The 19,769-nt window shown below is 44.2% G+C and overlaps 1 protein-coding gene across 1 annotated transcript; it reads left to right on the forward strand.

The window, feature by feature from the left end:
• The first annotated feature begins 1,040 nt into the window (after window positions 1–1,040).
• On the forward strand, window positions 1,041–19,616 carry NEMF (nuclear export mediator factor). The gene is made up of 33 exons (XM_069950521.1): window positions 1,041–1,749; window positions 1,834–1,902; window positions 3,843–3,945; window positions 4,051–4,176; window positions 4,563–4,711; window positions 4,847–4,914; window positions 4,990–5,076; window positions 5,774–5,847; window positions 5,989–6,059; window positions 6,346–6,421; window positions 6,725–6,787; window positions 6,895–6,972; window positions 7,050–7,258; window positions 7,454–7,633; window positions 7,787–7,850; window positions 7,955–8,043; window positions 8,498–8,601; window positions 8,975–9,037; window positions 9,124–9,236; window positions 10,008–10,065; window positions 10,186–10,244; window positions 10,409–10,529; window positions 10,781–11,021; window positions 11,108–11,156; window positions 11,239–11,285; window positions 11,640–11,778; window positions 13,008–13,085; window positions 13,169–13,357; window positions 13,721–13,753; window positions 14,117–14,223; window positions 14,673–14,716; window positions 15,783–15,862; window positions 17,035–19,616. The coding sequence occupies exons 1-33, from the start codon at window positions 1,691–1,693 to the stop codon at window positions 17,110–17,112; spliced, it is 3,168 nt and encodes a 1,055-aa protein (XP_069806622.1). The 5' UTR covers window positions 1,041–1,690; the 3' UTR covers window positions 17,113–19,616.
• Window positions 19,617–19,769: the final 153 nt, after the last annotated feature.

The raw sequence follows: 19,769 nt of genomic DNA on the forward strand, positions 1-19,769 counted from the left end.
TTCACCAGCAGGGGGCAGTCGCGCTTTCCGCAGTCACAGGCTAGCGACACCCTGTGGCCATCTGTAGAATGACATGCAAGTAGCACAGGCTTTTTGTCCCTTTCACCAGCAGGGGGCAGTCGCGCTTTCCGCAGTCACAATACAATCCTAGTCCTAAACATCGTCAAATAAATGTGACGATTATATTATATAGTTTATGATTTTATATATGCTGCTGCAATAAATGGATTTTATTGGGAAAATTTAGAAATATTACACGGATAAAAAGACTGCGTCTCACTGTATTGTCCAGGCTGCTCTACACTGGCTATTCACAGGCGCGATCCCACTACTGATCGGCATGGGGGTTTTGACCTGCTCCGTTTCCGACCTGGGCCGGTTCACCCCTCCTTATACAACCTGGTCGCTCCGAGCTCCCCCAGAGTCACCATATTGATACCGAACTTAGTGCGGACACCCGATCGACATAGCACAGGGCAGCACAGAACTCCTGGACTCAAGTGATCCGACAGCCTCAGCCTCCCGGGTAGCTGGGATTACAGACGCACGCCACCGCGCCCGGCGACTGCTCCTCCCTGCTCTGCTGTACTACAGGCTGCAACCTGGTGACGTCGGCGGGACAACAGCGACACCTGGTGTCGGGAATGAGCATTTTCACCCTGGCTGTCCGTTTACTACAAGGGACTGCAATGCACCAGCGACGTCTAGCGTCGGTAATTAGTACTGCAGCTCTCGGTCCCCGTCATCTGACTGCTCTTCTGTAATATAGGCTGACACAGCAGCGACATCTAGTGTTACCAGTAAAGAATAACTTCTTCACTGGTAACACTAGATGTCGCTGCTGTGTCAGCCTATATTACAGAAGAGCAGACAGATGACGGGGACCGAGAGCTGCAGTACTAATTACCGACGCTAGACGTCGCTGGTGCATTGCAGTCCCTTGTAGTAAACGGACAGCCAGGGTGAAATTGCTCATTCCCGACACCAGGTGTCGCTGTTGTCCCGCCGACGTCACCAGGTTGCAGCCTGTAGTACAGCAGAGCAGGGAGGAGCAGTCGCCGGGCGCGGTGGCGTGCGTCTGTAATCCCAGCTACCCGGGAGGCTGAGGCTGTCGGATCACTTGAGTCCAGGAGTTCTGTGCTGCCCTGTGCTATGTCGATCGGGTGTCCGCACTAAGTTCGGTATCAATATGGTGACTCTGGGGGAGCTCGGAGCGACCAGGTTGTCTAAGGAGGGGTGAACCGGCCCAGGTCGGAAACGGAGCAGGTCAAAACCCCCATGCCGATCAGTAGTGGGATCGCGCCTGTGAATAGCCAGTGTAGAGCAGCCTGGACAATACAGTGAGACACAGTCTTTTTATCCGTGTAATATTTCTAAATTTTCCCAATAAAATCCATTTATTGCAGCAGCATATATAAAATCATAAACTATATAATATAATCGTCACATTTATTTGACGATGTTTAGGACTAGGATTGTATTGTGACTGCGGAAAGCGCGACTGCCCCCTGCTGGTGAAAGGGACAAAAAGCCTGTGCTACTTGCATGTCATTCTACAGATGGCCACAGGGTGTCGCTAGATGCCAGAACGCTTGAGAGAAGTGAGCCTGCCGAGCACCCGTTGTCCTCCGCGCATGTGAGGCAGTGAGGTGAAGCTGTGGCTCAGCAGCAGAAGGAACAGAAGTAGAAGATGAAGAGTAGATTTAACACCATAGATATCCGGGCTGTCATCTCGGAGCTCAGTGACAGGTGACTGGGGTGGGCGTTGTGACCCTCTTAAAGGGACAGTAGTGTATGTGTTATAACTGCTGACTATGGCTTCTTATTTCCTAGCCTGCTGGGGATGAGAGTGAGCAATGTGTATGATGTGGATACCAAGACCTATCTCATCCGTCTGCAGAAGTAAGTGCCCCTCCTGTATGTCCCTGGTATACGGTATATACTTGTATCCATATGTGTATGTAGCAGTAAGTGCCCCTCCTGTATGTCCCTGGTATACGGTATATACTTGTATCCATATGTATATGTAGCAGTAAGTGCACCTCCTGTATGTCCCTGGTATACGGTATATACTTGTATCCATATGTATATGTAGCAGTAAGTGCACCTCCTGTATGTCCCTGGTATACGGTATATACTTGTATATGTAGCAGTAAGTGCACCTCCTGTATGTCACTGGTATACGGTATATACTTGTATCCATATGTGTATGTAGCAGTAAGTGCCTCTCCTGTATGTCCCTGGTATACGGTATATACTTGTATCCATATGTGTATGTAGCAGTAAGTGCCCCTCCTGTATGTCCCTGGTATACGGTATATACTTGTATCCATATGTATATGTAGCAGTAAGTGCACCTCCTGTATGTCCCTGGTATACGGTATATACTTGTATATGTAGCAGTAAGTGCACCTCCTGTATGTCTCTGGTATACGGTATATACTTGTATATGTAGCAGTAAGTGCACCTCCTGTATGTCCCTGGTATACGGTATATACTTGTATATGTAGCAGTAAGTGCACCTCCTGTATGTCCCTGGTATACAGTATATACTTGTATCCATATGTGTATGTAGCAGTAAGTGCCCCTCCTGTATGTCCCTGGTATACGGTATATACTTGTATCCATATGTATATGTAGCAGGAAGTGCACCTCCTGTATGTCCCTGGTATACGGTATATACTTGTATCCATATGTATATGTAGCAGTAAGTGCACCTCCTGTATGTCCCTGGTATACGGTATATACTTGTATCCATATGTATATGTAGCAGTAAGTGCACCTCCTGTATGTCCCTGGTATACGGTATATACTTGTATATGTAGCAGTAAGTGCACCTCCTGTATGTCCCTGGTATACACTTGTATCCATATGTATATGTAGCAGTAGGTGCACCTCCTGTATGTCACTGGTATACGGTATATACTTGTATCCATATGTATATGTAGCAGTAAGTGCACCTCCTGTATGTCCCTGGTATACGGTATATACTTGTATATGTAGCAGTAAGTGCACCTCCTGTATGTCCCTGGTATACGGTATATACTTGTATATGTAGCAGTAAGTGCACCTCCTGTATGTCCCTGGTATACGGTATATACTTGTATATGTAGCAGTAAGTGCACCTCCTGTATGTCCCTGGTATACGGTATATACTTGTATATGTAGCAGTAAGTGTACCTTCTGTATGTCACTGGTATACGGTATATACTTGTATCTATATGTATATGTAGCAGTAAGTGCACCTCCTGTATGTCCCTGGTATACGGTATATACTTGTATATGTAGCAGTAAGTGCACCTCCTTTATGTCCCTGGTATATGGTATATACTTGTATATGTAGCAGTAAGTGTACCTTCTGTATGTCACTGGTATACGGTATATACTTGTATATGTAGCAGTAAGTGGATCCCAGAGTCCCGTATGCGGTACACTAAGCACAGAGATACACTGCGGGCCACGGAGAAGACACGCACCGGGGAGGAGGGGATGCTCAGATGTCACAGCGGGAAGAGGAGCCACCCAAGACTCATGGGCCCCCAGGCAGCTGCCTAACCTGCCCATTGGGTAGGACGGCCCTGCCCCCCTGTATGTGTTACCCGTAGGGAGAGGGGAGGACGCCGCTGTCAGGCTCCTCTGGCCGTAGTGTTCCCGACAGGCCTAGTGAGGAGAGCCCCTACACATTAGATAGTTGCCGATCCTGCTCTGTTCCTATGACCTGTATGTGGATATAAACCAGATAACGTCACTCACTGGCAGCAAGCAGAGGTCTGTATACTGGGTTACTGACACACCATGCTGTTTATAATGCAGAATTCCTTTTTTCCCTTTTCCCGGTACAGACCTGACGCTAAGGCGGTGCTCCTGGTGGAGTCCGGGATCAGAATCCACACCACAGAATTTGAGTGGCCCAAGAACATGATGCCATCCGGGTTTGCAATGAAGGTTTGTACACGTTATTTACCAGCACCTACATGGTTACTTTTCTTGTATCTTCTTATCCCCGCCGCCATGATCTATACATCTCCCCCGTATCCTTCTATCTTCCAGTGCAGGAAACATTTGCGGTCGCGCAGACTGGTCAGTATTAAGCAGCTCGGAGTGGACAGAATTGTGGATTTCCAGTTTGGTTCAGATGAAGCCGCTTATCACCTTATTGTGGAGCTGTATGACAGGGTAACGTCTGTGATACTACTACTGAAAACTACATACACAGTATGCCTGGATAGCCACGGCCTGTAAGGGCATGCTGGGAGTTGTAGTTACAGGTTGGAGACCACTGATCTAAGCTCATGCTCACATCTCAGGACTGTGGATCTATCGTGGTTTTATCTAATGGTTCTTGCCGTATTAAAAATGTTAGTTATTTGCCCATAATTTCATCTGAGTACCCCTTTATTTGAGATCCTGACTACAAACCATGTCTCATTACCCCGTCCCCTGTACCACAATATACCACCATATTGTATCAATTCTTTGAGGATGAGCTGCAGTACCAGTCACAGCCTATAGATGAGAGAGGCGCTGTCTGTTTTCTTAACCCTTTAATTTGGTTTTCCCAGGGTAACATAGTCCTCACAGACTACCAGTACCTCATCCTGAACATCCTCAGGTTCCGCACAGATGAGGCAGATGATGTCAAGTTTGCGGTTCGGGAACATTACCCTGTGGATAACGCCAAAGCCCGGGAACCTCTGCTCACTATGGAGAGGTCAGACACCACACATACCTGTAGAGACTGTTACATTGTATTCCAGGCCTTTATCCTGACCCCCAGTATATCTCTATGTAATCAGTTACTGTTCCACATCAGATCAGTTTTTTCTGATTTATCCTTTTCGATCAGATTAAAAGAAATTTTAGAAAGTGCTCAGAAGGGAGATCAGCTGAAGAGGATCCTCAATCCCCATCTGCGTAAGTAGCATTGGATCCTCAGTGATGGTCGCCGCTGTAAGAAGCAGACTCTAAGCTGTCCTTGTCTTTATGCAGCGTATGGCGCCACTGTCATAGAGCATTGCCTGCTGGAATCCGGACTGTCCAGCAACGTCAAGGTTGAGCAGCTGACAGAGGACTCGGGTCAGTAACCATCACAGATATATCAGACTTATGTGCTATATCTTGATGTTCCTGCAGGCAGGTGGAGCCTTAGAGGTGCGCAGTCCGTACACAGTGCTCTCCAATGTGTGGTTTTCTGGCTGTTCCAAAACTACAATTCCCATCTCCGGTGCTGTACTGGATTACACCTGTAAATCGGAGCTTTCTAATTTGGCACTCTTCAGAACTACAACTCCCATCATGCACTGACAGTCAAACTACAAGTTGGAGAACACTACTGTCACAGGATGCTTTAGCCGTCTTGTATATTGGTATCTGAGCACTGTATAATGGCAGTGCTTAGTGCTACTACCTACGGTGCCAAGAATTATTACAGTGTATGCTGGCGGCACTGTGTAACATTGCTATTCAGGCAGCTCTATGTAAGTGTCATCATGTGGCACTGTTTCAGCACTATACTAGTGCTTATATGTAGACACTATATGATATTGTTTTTTGTACATTCTGTGTGAGTCCGCCCTATGAGAGTATAGGTGGCCAACAAACGTGGCGCCATCCGACCTCATCCATACCTGCCTATAGGTGACACCATTGTATCTTTGCACTCTTCTCTTGTGCATCGTCCTATTCTGACTTTGTTATGTTGACAATCTCTGTTTGCACTTTATATGCAGAGAATCACTCGGGACTGATAATGTTCATTGCTCTTCATTTACAGATTTGGAAAAGGTGCATTCAGCTTTAAGGAAGGCGGAGGAATACATGGACATTACAATGAATTTTAAGGGAAAGGTAAGATGTTACGTTCAGGGTAGTCTGTACATAGTCATATCTGCGCTTTTAGAGGGTTTTAGTTTTGTAGATAACATCCCACACCCCTGCTGTCACCAGGACTTGAGAGACAGTGCTGAAATTATGTGTGTTGCCTAACAGGGTTATATAATACAGAAGAGAGAGAAGAAGCCGAGTCTGGAGACGGATAAACCTGCCGAAGAAATCCTCACGTGAGCATAGATCTGCTTTACTATAGATCAGGGGTCCAGAGTGCCTTGGAACTACAATTCCCAGTCTCCCCTCTCAGACACAGACTGCCAGGGCATTCTGGGAGTTGTAGTTTTGCACCCACTGTAGCTCTGTGGGTTGTGGACCACTGTTCTAGATGGCTATAAGCCAGATAGATTTATTCTAATATCTTATAATCAGATTCTCATTGTTGTTTATAGCAGCCAGTCACAGCTCCGCATTTATTTTACCAATATCAAAAAGTTATTTTTTTATTTATTTATCTAGATATGAAGAATTTCACCCATTTCTCTTCACGCAGTATGTGAAATGCCCGTGTGTGGAATTTGACACGTTTGATAAGGTGCGTTGTATATGACCATACCCTTCTACTAGCTGCCACATGAAGGAGCATGGAGGGGGTCAGCAGGTTAGACTGGGCATCTGAGGACCCTCCCGTCTTCTTACATGATACCAGGCATCATTGCTGGTCTGATCCATTCTGATCTTTGCAGCGGATCCTCTCTCCTCTATATTGTCCATCAGTTCTTCTGTATTACACAGCATCATTCCATAGTTACGTGCGTCTCATTGATATAAAGATTAGATTTAATCAATAGTCGGTCATTTATTCTAAAAAAAAAAAAAATTCTTGCCGTCTTTATAGGCTGTGGATGAATTTTACTCCAAGCTGGAAGGCCAGAAGATCGACCTGAAGGCCCTGCAGCAGGTACGTGTCATCTTATTGTGCAGTAACCTTCCTGGCGTCCAATAGTCCATACAACTGCACATTTCTCTATCTTCCTCTTGACTTTTTTTCTTCACCGTCTCCAATAGGAGAAACAAGCGTTGAAGAAATTGGAGAATGTCCGTAAAGATCATGAGCAGCGGCTGGAGTCTCTGAGCCTCGCTCAGGTATGTGCAGCCATAATGGCCACCTGTGGAGAGAGGCATGTCTTCTCATCGTCATCGTCTCAAAACTTCTCTTGTAGGAAATCGATAAAGCCAAAGGAGAACTCATTGAGATGAACCTGGACATTGTGGATCGGGCAGTGCAGGTTGTACGTAGCGCTTTGGCCAACCAGATTGACTGGACGGAGATTGGGGTCATTGTGAAGGAGGCGCAGGCGCAAGGAGACCCCGTGGCCCTCGCCATCAAAGATCTCAAACTACAGACAAATCACATCACCATGCTGCTGAAGTAAGGGGAAGCACTGTGCTTAAAGGGATTATCCCAAGACAAAAAGTTATCTTTTATCCACAGGCAAGCTGATAGGTGGGCGTCCGACTCCTGGGCTATTGTAAAACTACAACTCCCATCAGGCCGAAGGCTAACAGGAAGTGATGCAAATATAGTATTACTAATGCAAGATTGTGTTTATTTCTCTATACATAGAAACCCATATGCAATATCCGAAGAAGAAGAGGAGGATGAGGAGGAAGAACAGGAAATCAATGAGCCCAAAGGAAAGAAGAAAAAGGGCAAAAACAAACAACAACCTAAGAAAACGCAGAAGAATAAACCAACACTGGTGGACGTAGACCTCAGCTTGTCAGCCTATGCCAACGCCAAAAAGTGAGTCTGCCAGACATCCTATGGTAGGGCTCTTGTGCTGTACTGCCCCTAGAGGTCAGGGGTATATTAGAATATTGGTTGTTCTCTATAGCTTCATAGCACATAACAGAGTATGATTACAGCAGATGATATGTTTCCTTATATGTTCTGTAGGTATTACGATCACAAGCGACATGCAGCCAAGAAAACGCAGAAGACGGTGGAAGCAGCACAAAAGGTAAAGGGTAGGACCAGATATGAGACACGGTTTCTGTATCTGTTTGCAATGGTTCCTATGTCTTAGGCTTTAGAGATGTCACAATATACGTTATAACGTTACAGGCGTTCAAGTCAGCAGAAAAGAAAACCAAGCAGACCCTGAAAGAGGTGCAGACTGTCAGCACTATCCAGAAAGCCAGGAAGGTGTACTGGTAAGGCCACTCGCATATCATTGTATAGGATGCGGCCGGCCATGATGTAGCAATCCTGACAACCCAGCCCCATGCCAAACAGTTGCTCAGAGATTAGACAGCTATGGATCTCTGGTATCATCTCAGATTGCAAACTGTAAGTTTGTGTTTTCCAACCTGTGACTCTTTCTAGCTCCGGGGTAGGGAACCTTAGCTCTCCAGCTGTTGCAAAGCTAAAGCTTTGGCTGTCCATGCATGATGGGAGTTGTAGTTTTGCAACAGCTGGAGAGCCAAGGTTCCTTACCCCTGCTCTAGCTGATGCAAAACCATAACACCTATCGTGCCCTGACAGCCCTTGTCCGAAGTTCTTGTTAAAAGGGTAGAGATCAGTGCAGGCCCATAGAGAAGACACAGCTCACGTTTTTACTGTTGGTTCTCGTACATGTGTACAATTATAATTTTTTTTTGTCATCAGGTTTGAGAAATTCCTGTGGTTTATAAGCTCTGAGAATTACCTGGTCATTGCCGGAAGAGATCAGCAACAGAATGAAATGATTGTGAAGAGATACCTGCGGCCCGGTCAGCAGCTTCTCGCTTATTACTTAGTCTGTATAGGATTGTATGGAATGCCCTGGATATGTGTATATACAGTAGGAGTCCAGTATTATGGGAGCTTCATTTGCACAGAAGAAAACTGGCTTGTGTGCCTTGCATGACAAGGATCATAGGTGTGCATTGGTTTTCTGGAAAGGAGGTGGCTTTATATGTGACACCGTGCACCAAACATTAGTGCACAATATTGGCATAAGGTAAGCCATGCAATAAGTGGGATAAAGAGGCACACCAGATGTATCATACAGTCCCTAAGACAGTTTACACTCAGTATTACATAGGGTTAGTAAATCTCCACAGGTATTCTTCATTATACTGACTGATATCGCTGTGTATACAGGTGACATCTATGTGCACGCCGACCTGCACGGAGCCACCAGCTGCGTCATCAAGAATCCCTCAGGTAACTAACTACACAGACGTGTAGTTGCATTAATTCTAATAAGTTATATGTAGGAGCAACCTGTTTTATCATATGATTTGTCTTAGGCGATCCCATACCACCCCGTACCCTGACGGAAGCGGGCACTATGGCCGTATGCTACAGCGCTGCATGGGATGCCCGGGTTATCACCAGCGCCTGGTGGGTCCATCATAATCAGGTATTGTACTTGTGCTCTATTATGTAGAATTAAAGGGGTCTTCTCAGAAGAGTTTGGGATCATTTCATAATGTAGCGTTTGACAGATCCTTCTGTACTTGTCAAATTATCTCGTGACACCCCCCTATTTGATGCAACCTGACAATGTAACTTTGTGTTATGTCTCTTTGGACATTATGTTATAATTTTTTTTTTTATATGCAAAAATTCAATAAAAATATATGTTAAAAAAAAAAGAAGCGTTTGGGATCCCCTTCATAAGCCAGAATGGAGAGCTCTTTCCATATGATGATCTCTCATTCTGTATTCTTGTATTACAAGGGAGACATTCATATGAAAACCGCCATGTAATAACATTACTGTCATTTAACTGAACGTTAGAGAAGACATAGTCACATGTTAAAAATTCTGATTGATCAGATTTGGGTGCTGGACTCGCACCAGTCAGCTAGTAGCCCTGGGTCCTAGGAGCGGCTTTGAGTGTCTCATTCTGTATGTGGGTTTTCTGTGGTGAGACAGCCCCTCTAAATCTGCTATATAGCTGAACAGGACAGACACCCAGTCATCCAAATTGCAGGTATCCAACAGCACACTAACTTGTCAAGTAGGATGAAAATTATTTAGCGGTGTCTTCTACTCACCACCCAATCCATACATGTAGTAACAGAAAAACAGCCCCCAAAGTTCCAGTAAATGAATAAGTTTTTTGCAATATTTGAAACAGACATCCCGTCATCCTTCTGTCTTGACACTGTCACTCTGTCCTTTTCAGGTGTCAAAGACGGCTCCAACAGGAGAATACCTGACCACCGGCAGCTTCATGATCAGAGGTGAAAAGCTCGCATCACCTTCATATTTAACACATACAGGAACGGAATACTAGAATAGCCACATTGTCACCATTACATCTGTGATATCAGCAACACTAATATCTGGGACCTTCCTTTTAGGAAAAAAGAATTTCCTTCCACCTTCCTACCTGATGATGGGATTTGGGTTTCTCTTTAAGGTTTGTACATAGAGATTCACATTTATTGCTGACTTGTCTTGTTTCTTATTACCGTGTTGTCTGCTCAATAGGGGGCAGCACTTAGTAGGTTATATATAACAATTCACAGGATATGGGCTGATACTTAACAAAGCTGCTTCTGAGGACACAGCCTTTTGTTTCAGGTGGATGAGCCATGTGTTTGGAGGCACAAAGGCGAACGCAAGGTTAAAGTACAGGATGAAGATATAGAAAGTGTAACTAGCAGTAATACAGCGCTGGCTGCTGAAGAGAATGAACCATTGGGTGAGTTGTTCACAGTACAAGAGATGTCACCTATGAACGTTCTCTATGCATTGTATAATGTTTACTGCCATCTAATGCTAACAGGTGGTATTACACCACTTCCCCAAAATTCATGCCCTCTACTGCACAGAGGTGGTATTACACTTCTCAATTATCCTATCATTTTTCATAGAATTCAGAAACTCATCAGCATTGAACAATCTTCCATGAGCATGGAATCTGAAAAGTAACTTTTATTATTTTACTTACAGAAGCTCCAGAGGAGGACACTGATGGCAGCAGTGAAGACGAGGAGGAGGCAAAGCCCAACAATCACGTCTCTGAAGACGTCAATGATGCAGCCGGTCACGGACACATCTCAGAGGAGGAACACTCAGAGGAAGACAGTGACGCTGGGAGCTCGCATTCTACAGAAGATGTCACTGTAAAAGAGGAGGAAGAGGTTGCCTTCCCCGATACCTCCATTGACTTGTCCCATCTTCAGGCAAAGAGGTAGCTTCATAGAGTATGTCTTCAATACACTGAGGTTTTATTATTTGCCGACCCCTGTAATCCCAGCTATAACCATTGTTATACAGGACTGTGAACAGGACGGCTGTAGCTTCGCCTGTAGACTCAGCAGTGGCGGTAAGATGATCTTATTGGTATAAATCCATAGACCTGAGGTTTTCTTTTTTCAGTAATTCTGATCCTTTTCCCCAACAATTAGAATGACAAGCCAGTCGGGCGGAAACATTTATCGGCTAAAGAGAGGCGGTAAGCAAAACCTGAGCTGTCAGGACCGATATCGCTTTCTGTTGTGCATCACTCTCTTAAATCATCTTACGGTTGTATCCAGCCAAGTAAATATTACGATTGCACGGTATTGTTCACCCTGCCTAATGCTATACTGGGGACACAGACTCCCTAGGGGTTGGATTTTCAGTTTCTGGGGGCAGCGAGTTGACATATGAATTTTTTGGGCGAACAGCGCATATCATGGAGTCTATGGGACAGGTGGAACTTCTCGGCACATATTCCGTAGTGTGCACATACCCTTAAGAACGGTTTCTCTGTAAAATAGAAGCTGATATTTAGGGTCTCAGAGCTTGACATGTATTTTCTTTTCAGAGAAATGAAGAAGAAAAAGAAGCCTGATGATTCTGAAGAAGCCAAATCAGAAGAAAATACAGAGAAAGCTGATGTGTCATCAGTCCAAAGTGCTCCACCAGGGGGCGCAGTGCAGCAGCCTCTGAAGAGAGGACAAAAGGTATTTCTGACTCCTGTGATCTTTACTGTGTCTTCTATGAACACTGAGCCATCTACAGAACAATAAAACCAATCTGCATGTACAATAGTACATGTATAAAATAGCAAATTGTTGTCACATTGAAATACATTTTAAAGCTGGCATAAACATAAGATTTACTCACAGAATATGTTGGGATCAGTCGACAATCTAATGTGTATAATGGCCTCCTGACTTGCCTCTGTGGGTAGATATCAGAAGGAGAGGAGGCTTGGAAAGCTCTATTCCAGCATGATCCATCCTTTTACTCTCAGAGTAGATGAGTCTGGTACTGGGTCACTCCCCATTCAGAACACATGCACGCTCAGCCAAGCTGCTAATAATCAGCCTGTGTATAAGGGTCAGCTGATCCCATCATAAAGTAAGAAGGCTACACAACTGGTTAAAGGGGTTGTGCAGAAAATCTTTTTCTTTCAAATCAACTGGTGTCAGAAAGTTACATAAATTTGTAATTTACTTCTTTAAAAAAAAAAGTATTTTCATACTGATTATCTACTATATGTCCTGTAGGAAATGTTGTTTTCTTTTAAAGGGGTTACTCCGGCCCAGACGTATTTTTCAGATATGGCTGGGGAAGGGGGTGGTTATGGATCCCGGAGGTCACTTACCACCCCGGTTCCCAGCGCCCGTACCCCCCTACCGTAGCCGCTTTATGGTCTGAGCTGCCACAGGAGACGTGACGTCTCCAGGCAGCTCAGCCATTCAGCGGCTGAGGCGGGACTCAGCTACGGCCGCTGAATGGCTGAGCTGCCTGGAGACGTCACATCTTGTGCGGCAGCTCAGACCAGAAAGCCGCCGCGGGATGGTGGTACGGGGCGCCGCAATCCGGCGGCCTCCACTCATAATGGAGTGAGATTTTTTTTTTTAAAGTGACAGTGTCCATTTATATCCCTGCAAATAAGAGGTGTGTTTGTATCCTGTCATGATGGCTTCCTTAGAGGATAGATTGTCAGTTGGTGTTGCCACTAGTAACCTTTAACTATGGCAATTGTCAGCAGACTAGCTGCTGTGGATGATGAAAGATGGATGACTATAGGAGGTGCAGGTGTACTGGGACCCTGGTTGTATGTGAGAGGCCTGAGCCACCAGTATTATAAATGGCACATGGTGGACACATAATACCAGTTGTTAGACGTTTTGATTCAAAGAATTTTTAGTTTTTCATATTTTCCCATTTCTTATACTGTCAGAGTAAAATGAAGAAGATGAAGGAAAAGTACAAAGACCAGGATGATGAAGATAGAGAACTCATCATGCAGTTGCTGGGGGTAAGGACCTGATAGGGTTACATCGCTGTGTTAATGTCTCTTTGTTGTGTTAGAGATCCTAACATGGCTGCTATGTAATGTAGTCTGCAGGGTCCAACAAGGAAGAGAAGAGCAAGAAAGGAAAGAAGGGAAAAACAAAGGAAGAATCTGTAAAGAAACAACCGCAAAAGGGGAAACGCACTTCAGGGAAGAAAGGAGGCGTGGAGTCTGCCGAGATCTTTGTAACGCAAGACTTACAAGACATGACCCTAGAGGATCAGCAGGACGACAAGGTGCGTGGCACAGGGGTTTTGCATTACTAGTCACTAGAGATGAGCGAACCGGGTTTGGGTTCGAGTCCATCCGAACCTGAACGATCGGCATTTGATTAGCGGGGGCTGCTGAACTTGGATAAAGCTCTAAGGTTGTCTGGAAAACATGGATACAGCCAATGACTATATCCATGTTTTCCCACATAGCCTTAGGGATTTATCCAAGTTCAGCAGACCCAGCTAATCAAATGCTGAAAGTTCGGGTTCGGATGGACTCGAACCCGAACCCGGTTCGCTCATCTCTACTAGTCACCACCCAGCAGGGCAAGGTAAGGGCTGTAGATGGGTGACACTTGTCTAATGTATTTTATCGTTTATTTCCAGGATGATGTCGATCAAGACAATCCAGGATCAGAGGTATCTCTGCCACTTGTGACTATGTTAAAGGTGTTATTCAGCTTACAAAACCATGGCCACTTTCCTCCAGAGACAGCACCACTCTTGTCTTCAGCTTGGGAGGGGTTTTGCTGCTCAGTTCCATTGAAGTGAATGGAGCTTAATTGAAAACCGCACCTGAACTGGAGACAAGAGTCATGTTGTCTTTTAAAGTAAGTGGCCATGTTTTTGTAGCTCTAAATATCAGACATTGGGTTTAATGTTTTTTTTTTAGTAAGCACTTTTCTACATTTGGGGGGGGGGGGGGGTCAAAAAGTTTAGGAGAAACAGAATTTTATTGCACCACTGTAAATGATCGTTCATTGTATCCAACTTATATTGCAGGAAGCGGAAAATCTATTGGATTCCCTGACTGGGCAGCCGGATCCAGAGGACATCCTGCTATTCTCTGTGCCAGTCTGTGCCCCATACACTGCCATGACCAGCTATAAGTAGGTCTACTGATGTAATATTGTACAATGAATCCTTGATCTGGTTCTGACTAAGTCTTTCTGTATGACCTGCCAAGAATCAGAGAGGACTGTCATTAAAAAAAAAAAAAAAGAAACACATCTCACACAGACATGTCAAATGTTTTTATTACTTGGCATCTGACCAATCTCTAGCTGTCACTGGGAGAAGCACATGGTAGTGCACCTCACGTCCAGCTGTCTGCATTCTCCCTCTGTTGCAGCTCCATAGACATATAATGGAGACCATCCAGTGCAGCTGGACAGAGACTGCAGCCAGCCAGAAAGTGAAGCTCCGCTTGTGGCAATATGTAGAGATTAGCCGGGGTCCATGAAGATATTTGCTATGGATTGTGCATGCTTTATACCACCCATGTTTACCATTTACACTGTAATACGTCTCTTAGGTATTTTGTGTTTTCTATTTTCAGATACAAAGTTAAATTAACTCCAGGAACACAGAAGAAAGGAAAAGGTAAAAAATAAATGGGGCCCAGAATGGAAATGGTTACCTTCTCACATTAAAGGGTCACTACAGTATGGCGTGGAGACGTAGCTGATGCCAGAACATCGGGTTGCTGAGATAATTGTCCATGCACAAGCGCTAATATTTAGAAGGCTCTTACATGGAACTGGATGGGCATGGATCTTTGCCTCAAAAAATGCAATCTTTTGACATCAGCTGCCTCACAATGTCAAACTGTGTGAAGGTGAACAGTGACAGGTACCTCTTAAATATGTAAAATGTCCAGATCCTTAGGCAACACATACACCAGCCAACCACATAGTGAGCAATTCCTTAAAGGAGTATTCTTATCCCAGTGATCTTTTTTTTTATATTGTCCCTGATTCAGAATTATGAAACTATGTAAATACTTTATTTTTGTTGCAGCCAGATGCCATTACTGTCAGCATTACTACGGTCCTGCAGCAATGGTATCTAGAGGCTTTTTGGAATTGAGTATTGGTTACTTAGAAAATAGCCCCCAGGCACTTCTTTGCATTGCTATAGAATTGAATAGTACGGTTCTATAATAGGAACTACTCAACTTCTGCTCCATCTATAGTCATTGAGATAACACACAGCAAGACATTCAGCATTACAATTCCCATTCACAAGGCTCACGTTACATTACCGGCTATAGTACTGCAGTTGGGAGCCTGCGACACAATAATGCAGTCTTTTTGTTCCCATTCATCTACTATGTAACATTACTTTAGTATTGGGGAATAGGAATGAAGTTGGGAGATGGGAATAACTCTATAAGTACTTTTACACAGTGCAGTCATGAACCACCCTGCTAAACTGTATGTATTTCTATGGAAAACAATGAGCTTGTTATCTTGGAGAGTCGAAGATTCCTCATCCCTGATTTACATAATTATATATTAGAGAATTATTATTTATACAAATTATACAAACTAAAGGAAATGGCATAATATAACAATTAATACAGAACAAGTAACTGGTTATTGTAATATGGAATGGATTATACTTATAACCTGCAGTTTTTTGGTCTTGTCCATACTTATTTCCACAGCTGCTAAAACAGCCCTGAACAGTTTCATGCATTCCAAGGAAGCGTCCAGCAGAGAAAAGGACTTACTACGAAGTGTGAAGGTACGACCTCTAAGGGTACTATTCCACAGGCCGAGGAGGGCCCGATCAACGATGTAAACGAGTGCCGATCTGCTAGATCGCTGCTCGTTTACTGGGCCTATTCCACGGCCCAATGATCGTTGAGCGAGGGCTGCAGGGACATAGTTACCGATGTCCTTGCAGCATACATTACCTGTCAGGTCTTCCGCTCCGCTCAGTCTTCGTCCCCGGACTCGCGCGCACTAGCTTCAGAATGGCCTGTCAGCTGACAGGCCGCGGGGGTCCCGGCCTGTGATTGGCTGAGCTCTCTGTCAGCTGACAGGCCATTCTTGAAGCTAGAGGACGCGGGACCTGGGGAGGAAGACGGAGCGGAGGAGAAAACTTGACAGGTAAAGTATGCTGCTGCTGCTTCTCAAATCGTCGGTCGCCCGTCGTGCACCGCTATTCAACCGTAGCGATGCGCGGTGGGGGAACAATGATTTTAGTTCTGGCCCTGAATGAACAATCAGCCGATGACATGATCATCGGCTGATTGTTCTCTCTATTTCACTGAGCGATAATCGGCCGAATCGGACCGATTATCGTTACTGTGGAATAGGGTCCTAACAGTGGTCTTCACCCTGTTGCAAACTACAACTCCCAGCATGCCTGGACAGACGAGTTGTAGTGAAGCAGCACAAAATCCATCAAAGCTCATAATTAACAAACATGTAACTACCATCATCTGAGCTAAGCAGGATGTCCAGGCATAATGGAAATTGTAGTTTTGGAACAGCTGGGGGGCCTGAATTTGACATCCCTGGTCTAGTCTACTGATCTGACCCACTATCTACCAGAAGTGTCAAACTCAGGCCCTCCAGCTGTTGCAAAACTACACTTCCCATCATGCCTGGACAGCTTTAGCTTTGGCTGTCTAGGCATGATGGGAATTGTAGTTTTGTAACAGCTGGAGGGCCTGAGTTTGACATGTGTGATCTAGACACATTACACCGGAGAGGTCTTTAGGATGAATGTTATGTGTGTTGTTGGCAATGTCATCTCCCCTTATAATTCTGGCATCAGTTTTCTGAACATAGTAACCCTCTTGAGGTATGATAGTACATTACACTGACTAGATTTACAAAGAACATAGTGGGTTTTGCTACATAGACTTGTAGAATAACCAGCAATTTTAACTCGCTCATCTTTAACAGGACACTGATCTATCAAGAAATATGCCAGGAAAAGTGAAAGTGTCTGCACCAAATCTACTGAATGCAAAGAAGAAATAACCTCTTCCTAGACGGAGATCATATGTGTAAATATGGAGCTATAGAAGACTTGCACCTAGATATTTTGGGTGGAGTGGAAATGTTTTTATAGCTCAAATGTCAGGTATATGAGCCGCCCCACAACAGGCCACAACTTCATGATGCAGTAAATCCTGAACGTGTGGCTTGTTGTGGACACAGGGGTTAGGGACACTGGTTGTAACATAAGTATAACTTGCTTGTAATAGCATCTATACTAATAAATACTGTCCCAACATGTTCTCCTATAAACAGTTCTTGATTATAAGTGGCTAAAACGGGGGACAAAGACAGCCTACACTCTGGTCCCCGTACATCAACCTGACATTTCAAGCAAGCTGTACGTATCTTAAAAATCCTTTGAAATCAGTTGTCTCCAACTTCCAGTAAACCTACAACTACAAGTATGACAGGACAGTAGTTGGCTTGTCCATACGTGGTGGGGGTTGTAGTTTTGTACTCGGAGACCACTGTTTTAAAGTGTTAATGTCAATCTTAGATAAGTCATAAGTTTTGATCGTTGGGCTCTCATTGCTGACACTCCGTTTGATCAGTAGAGTAAGCAGGAAGGAGCACAGATCCCTTTGTCCAGCTTCTCTTAGACTTGAAGCAATTTCACATCAGCTTCTCTGGACAGTTCCATTTTAAGTTGGCTGAAATTAAACTTTTAAAGGAATCTGCATTGGCAATTCTTTTCTAAAGTGCTGTCACATGGTACCATTCATATACCCAGCTGCGCTTCCAGAATATAGAGAAAAAAATCTAAATTCTCTGGTGCAAAGCATCAAGGAGGCATTTCTAACACCTGAGGGCTGTAATGCCCCCTAGTTTTCCCTCCCATCCCTGTCTTTGCTTGATTGACAGTCAGCTTCCAGCACTGACCCCTTCTTGCAAATTTCATTCCTGCTCTGTCTATATACAATGGCCCAGATTTAGTGTTGGCAGCAGATGTAAAATCAGGCAAGGATAAGGATGGCAGGAGGAACTTTGGAACGCTTATTTGACACTTTGCACCAAATAGTAAAAATATTTTTCTATGATATGTAAGCACAGACTGATATATGAAGGTGATTTCCATGCAGAACATACCGATGAGCTATCCTGTATATGGCTGATCAGTCACTGATCAGCAACCGCATAGTGAACAGGACTGGAAGCAGTTGGCACCATTCACAGTGTAGTGGTGGGGACCTGTAACTGCAGCTCAGCTCCCATTGAAGTAAATGACAGCCAAGCTAGGAGGGGGAAGACACTCTTTTCTGCTTCCTTATTGTTGTTCACCTAATGGTCTATATGTCTGCACCAGAATTGAGGACCAGTTATGTAGAAAATGGGTTACAATGACATGTATTTATTAGGAAGGCTCCTCAAGGGGAGTGTAAAAACTGGTGTAGTCGTGTCTTTACTTCAGAGCTATTCATTTCAGAAAAGACATTTTCCAACTGAAATGAATTTACTATACAGTCTGGCTTGGTTGGAGGGGGAGGAATATTGGAGTTTGTATATGTTTCAATTGTTTAAAAATTAATACATGATTTAAAAAAAAAAAAAAAAAAAAGGCTGCTACTAGCCATAACCCGTCAAAGCAAAGGGGAAAAAACCTGACTGTAACTACACCATATTGTGCAGCATAATTGTACTAGATACTATACCACTTTGCCATGTTGGTAAGCTTATTAAGCCGAATAATTTGATTTATACAAATTTAAAAAAAGACCGGTGAGCTACAGTAACCAGTATAACCACTAGACGGTAAATGGAGAGAACTGCTTCCAGTCCCTTTCATTGTGGGCACCAATCAGTAACTGATGTGCTTGCCAGTGGATAACTCATCAGTAAGTTTTGCCTCGAAAATTCCTTTCTTCCTGCTTGTTCTACTGCTTAAATGGGGTTTCAGCATAGAGACATTTTGAAGGGATTATGCAGCCTGTAACAATAATTGACCTATCACCCGGCTAAACGTTCAACATTCGATTGGTGGTGGTGTGGGCCAACTCCTGGCACCCCTGCTGATCAACAGCTTGTGCAAATACTGCAACCTCTTCCATCATTACTTGCACCACTGCTAAGCTTTGAACAGACAGCGGCACTCGCGTGAGCTCTGCGGGTCATTCAAACAGCTTCTCGGCAGGGGAGCTGGAAGTTACACCCCCACTGCTCTAACTTTGATATTGATGGGCTATGCAAAGGAGAGGTCTTACATTTGTACAGGCTGGGTAATCCCTTCAATTTATATAAGTTGCCAGTAACCCCTGTTTGGTACTCACTGTCTGCGTTTCTGCTGTGATTTATGGCCATTCACACTGCCTTCATTTCAGTGATGCGTCCGCCTATAAGCAGATGATTTGTTAGAAAAGTATTATAATAAATATAATTATAATGTAATATTGCTGTGGTTTTAATTTTGGAAACCAGGGAGTAGTTGGTTGCTCCTGAGGGGGAATTTTTTTTTTTTTTTTTTTTGAAAATAAAGAGAACATATTTTAGCTTTGGCTGTTTTTTATTATTATTTTGGCATAGAGATGGCTCAATACGATTTGAGGCCCAAATTAAAGGGGTTAATGAAGTGCCCCCCCCCCTTTTCAGAGAACAGAAGAGGAATGCCAACTCCCAGCGGCTCCCATATAATGAATAAGAAC

This window comes from Dendropsophus ebraccatus, chromosome 13, assembly GCF_027789765.1.
Source record: "Dendropsophus ebraccatus isolate aDenEbr1 chromosome 13, aDenEbr1.pat, whole genome shotgun sequence".
NCBI lineage: Eukaryota > Metazoa > Chordata > Amphibia > Anura > Hylidae > Dendropsophus > Dendropsophus ebraccatus.

Coding starts and splice junctions, on each gene's coding strand:
- NEMF (XM_069950521.1), top strand. CDS start 1,691: ATGAAGAGTAGATTTAACACCATAGATATCCGGGCTGTCATCTCGGAG. Junction 9,038..9,123: donor CGTCATCAAGAATCCCTCAG/GTAACTAACTAC, acceptor GATTTGTCTTAG/GCGATCCCATACCACCCCGT. Junction 9,237..10,007: donor GGTGGGTCCATCATAATCAG/GTATTGTACTTG, acceptor TGTCCTTTTCAG/GTGTCAAAGACGGCTCCAAC.